Genomic DNA, 4,807 nt, shown 5'->3' on the forward strand with positions numbered 1-4,807 from the left:
GGAGTTTGACGCGAGAAGGTTTTACGGTGGACGACTTGGAGGCTACAGACGTGATGATCTGTGGCTTCGACAACCAAGGGAAGCCTATGCTAGGTGCCATTACTTTGAAGATCCAGATGTCAACTTTTAGCTTCAAGGTGCGGTTCTTCGTCATCGAGGCGAATACCTCCTACTCCGCCCTTCTAGGAAGACCGTGGATCCATAAGTACCGCGTCGTTCCATCCACCCTCCATCAATGCCTGAAGTTCCTCGACGCCAGCAGCACACAAAAGCGCATCATCGGCAACATATCTCCTTATACTGTGCAGGAGTCTCACCATGCAGATGCAAAGTACTACTTCCCCGTTGTAGACAGCGACCAGCAGTTGGGGCGCACAACACCTCCGGTGGATCTCTTGACCAAACCAAGTTCTGGGCCAGTAGCCGAAATGAAGCTTCCCATCATGCCGAGCTCACTTGCCGATGCAAAGGGCTCCTCCACTCGAAGCCACAGGAGCCAAGTCCGTAGGAGGTCATCTTCATTTGTCCGGTACGACTATAGCCCCTCTTCCCAATTGCAGGTAGGGAGCTCTACTTCGACCTCATCTGGAACAAGATCTTCTATGCCTGGCCCGGTGACCCCATTACTGTTGAAGGCAAGATTCCCAACGTCAACACCAATCACGGTGAGGTCGGCTACAACAATTTCTCAAGAGGCTACCACTTCTTCATCAACTTTGGTGTGCCGAGAGCCCATTTGTTTAACATTTGGAAGCTCTGAAGGTGCCCAGGAAGTCTCCAGGATGCTAACAGGCAGCAATGATGCGCCACCACCCATCACGCTACGGGCACGCAACCCTCGGAAGGAAGAACCTGCGCCCATACCGATTGCCGATAGAAGAAGAATAAAATAAGTGGAGGAAGTCGCAAGGGGAGCTCAAGGCGTATAGCCCCCGTCGCTCTATGTCTCAGTGACTTCCCCATTGGAGGTTTGGGCAATCCCTAGTTTGTCCGGATCTAGAGTCCAGACCATTTTCTACAAAGTCCCGCAGGTAAAACAATGTGATTTTGTATTTGAATTTCCCCAAACTTGCAGTGACCTAGAGGAGGTACTATCGAGAATGAAGGCGGAGCCCAAGATGATTCGCTTGTTGGAGAAGGCCGGGATTACTCTTGGCCGGAACAACAGGATGCCTCCACCACCCGCCATATGCGAGGAATGGTGGAGACAAGCGGAAGACCTCATCAAGCAAAAAGGCAAAGCCCAACCAAAGTTTGGGCTTGGCTACAACAACCCTGACGCCCCCGACAATGAGTTGAAGCTCATATCCAGGCCAGCACCACAAGAACCAGAAGATAAAAGGCGACCGATGCCAGAAGGAGACTTCTACAACAGTGGCATGCCTTTTGGGTTGAAGAATGGAGGTGCGACATACCAGCATGCCATGACATGCGTCCTTGGCGATCCGATACATGATGCGATGGAATCCTGTACCTACGACATCCCTGCCGATGAAGAGGAGGAGCTCGATGTCGGGACACGAGTCAACTGCCACGCCATGTCCGTCTCATCAAGCGATGAGTCCGACACTTTGTCCGCTGTTCCTCATCAACAACACTCTGCAAACGGTGAGCCAAGTGACACCAAGGAACTTAGCTCCATATCAGCACCACATGAGTTAGAAGATGGAGGGCAACCCACAATCGATGATCTTGTCCAAGTCAACCTTGGAACGGAGGATGACCCACGTCCCACTTTTGTTAGCGCCACACTGACGGAAGAGGAGCGGGAGGACTACCAAAGCTTCTTAATGGAGTACCGAGACTGCTTCACCTGGAGTTACAAGGAGATGCCAGGTTTGGACCCTCGTGTCGCCACACACAAGTTGGTGATTGACCCACGGTTCCGTCCCATCAAGCAACAACCACGACGGTTACGTCCAGAACTTAAAGACGATGTCATCACAGAGGTCGACAAGTTAATCGCTGTAGGTTTCATCAAGGAGACGAAGTATCCACGGTGGCTCGCCAATATTGTCCCGGTGGAGAAGAAGAATGGGCAGATACGAATCTGCCAAGACTTCCGCGACCTGAATCGGGCTTGCCCAAAGGATGACTTTCCTCTACCAATCCCAGAGATCATCATCGACTCCACCACAGGCCATGGTGCACTTTCCTTCATGGACGGTTCGTCAGGCTACAACCAGATCAAGATGGATCCTGATGACGCCATCGACACCGCTTTCAGGACCCCAAAGGGAAATTTCTACTATACCGTCATGCCATTCGGACTGAAGAATGCCGGTGCAACTTACCAGCGTGCCATGACATGTGTTCTTGGTGATTTAATCCACCATTCGGTGGAATGCTATGTTGATGACATGATAGTCAAAACCAAGGATCGCAAGCATCATCAAGAGGATCTTCGAGTTGTCTTCGAGCGGCTACGTCAACATCAACTCAAGATGAACCCGATGAAGTGTGCCTTTGATGTTCAGTCAGGCCTCTTCCTCGGCTTTGTTGTTCACCACCGAGGCATAGAGGTCGAGCCTAAGAAGATCAAGGCCATCCTCGACATGCCGCCGCCTCAAGATCTCAAAGAGTTGAGGTCATTGCAAGGGAAGCTAGCATACATCAGGCGTTTCATCTCCAAGCTCTCCGGACGCATCCAGCCCTTCTTGAGCCTCATGAAGAAAGGAGCTCCGTTCGTGTGGGATGAAGGATGCCAACGCGGATTTGATGAAATCAAAAGGTACCTCCTTAATCCACCTGTCTTGGCAGCTCCCGTGAAGAGGCGCCCACTCATTCTATACATTGCAGTGCAGCCTACTTCGATAGGCGCTTTGTTCGCCCAAAACAATGATGAAGGGAAGGAGGTGGCGTGTTATTACTTGAGCCGCACCATGCTGGGGGCTGAGCGAAACTACTCTGCTATAGAGAAGTTGTGATTGGCCCTAATCTTTGCTTTGAAGAAGCTCAGGCACTACATGTTGAAGCATGAAGTCCAGCTCATTGCAAGGGCGGACCCTTCGAGGTACGTTTTAAGTCAGCCCGCGCTCATGGGGCGACTTGGAAAATGGGCACTTATCATGATGGAGTTTGACATCACCTTTGTGCCTCAAAAAGCAATCAAGGGTCAAGCCTTGGCGGAATTTCTCGCAGTGCACCCAATTCCAGACGACTCACCACTTGTCACGGACCTTCCTGACGAGGAGGTTTTCAACGTCAACCTCGATGCGTCGTGGGAGCTCTACTTTGATGGTGCCTCCCGCATGGACGCCGACTCCGATGGTACCCCAAGACGAAGAGCCGGTGCAGGTTTAGTGTTCAAGACGCCACAAGGGGGGGTGATGTATCACTCATTCTCCCTCCTAAAAGAAGAATGCTCCAACAAAGAAGCAGAGTACGAGGCGCTCATCTTCGGCCTCCTTTTGGCGCTCTCCATGGAGGTTCGTTCCTTGCGGGCTTATGGAGACTCTCAACTCATCATTCGTCAAGTCAACGACATGTATGAAGTTCGCAAGCCTGAACTAGTGCCGTACTATTCCGTGGCCCGAAATCTAATGGGAAAATTTCAACATGTTGAAGTGCTTCATGTCCCGCGAAGTAGGAATGCACCTGCTGATGCCTTGGCGAAACTAGCAGCGGCATTGGTGCTTCCAGATAATAAAACAATGCAGGTGAACGTGGAAGAAAGGTGGCTACTCTCGGCTGTCTTGGAGCTCATCCCGGCGGAGTACGAAGTCAATACCGTCATGACAAATGTCGTAGAGGAGGGCGAGTGGCTGCAACCATTCCTCGACTACTTCAAGCATGGGAGCCTCCCCGACGACCCTGTCACGAGGCGCCAACTACAACGACGACTCCCTTTCTATGTTTTTGAAGCAGGTGTCCTATACAGACGTTCGCATGGACAGGAGGTCCTACTTCGATGCGTCAACCGAAGTGAAGCCGACAAGATCCTACAGGAGATGCATCATGGAGTCTGTGGCGGGCACCAAGGAGGGGCCAAGATAGCAGGAGACTACTGGCCCGGCATTATGGCAGACTGCCTTCGGGTGGCTAGATCGTGCCACAACTATGAAGTTCATGGTGATTTCAAGCACAGGCCGCCGGTCCCTCTTCACCCTACCATTCCCTCTTGGTCGTTCGATGCCTGGGGAATCGACGTCATCGGCCCTATCGACCCTCCATCTTCTAGGGGGCTTCGCTTCATCCTCGCCACGACGGACTACTTCTCGAAGTGGGCGGAAGCTGTCCCGTTACGGGAGGTGAAGAGTGACAACGTCATCAACTTCCTAGAGCGAAACATCATATATCGCTTTGGGATACCTGATCGGATCACCTCCGACAACGGCAAGGTCTTCAAGTCCAACAATATGTACAGGTTCACGGAGAAGTACAAGATCAAGTGGAACTACTCCACCGGCTACTACCCTCAAGCTAACGGCGCGATCGAGGCTTTCAACAAGACGCTCGGCAAGATACTCAAGAAGACGGTGACAAGGAATCAGAGAGACTGGCATGATCGTCTCTTCGAGTCCTTATGGGCGTACCATGTCACACCGTACCCCAACACAGGCAACTTCGTTCTCTCTCGTTTACGGGAGTGAGGCGGTCCTACCACTAGAGGTCCAGCTACCCTCTTTGAGGGTGGCTATTCAAGATGAGATCACCCAAGATGAACAGGTACAACTGCGGTTTCAGGAGCTCGACGCCCTTGAAGAGGGGCGACTTAATGCCCTACAGAACCTGTAGCATTACCGCCAGAATATGGTGAGAGCTTATGACAAGCTCGTAATGCAACGCGTCTTCCGAAAAGGCGAGT

The 4,807-nt window shown here is 51.9% G+C and overlaps 1 protein-coding gene across 1 annotated transcript; it reads left to right on the plus strand.

Moving 5' to 3' along the window:
* The first annotated feature begins 3,038 nt into the window (after nt 1–3,038).
* On the plus strand, nt 3,039–4,592 carry LOC109744447 (uncharacterized). Its single transcript, XM_020303567.1, has one exon. It carries the CDS (start codon nt 3,039–3,041, stop codon nt 4,590–4,592), a length of 1,554 nt encoding a protein of 517 aa, XP_020159156.1.
* The last annotated feature ends 215 nt before the right edge of the window (nt 4,593–4,807 follow it).

The sequence above is a fragment of the Aegilops tauschii genome, chromosome 2 (assembly GCF_002575655.3).
Source record: "Aegilops tauschii subsp. strangulata cultivar AL8/78 chromosome 2, Aet v6.0, whole genome shotgun sequence".
NCBI lineage: Eukaryota > Viridiplantae > Streptophyta > Magnoliopsida > Poales > Poaceae > Aegilops > Aegilops tauschii.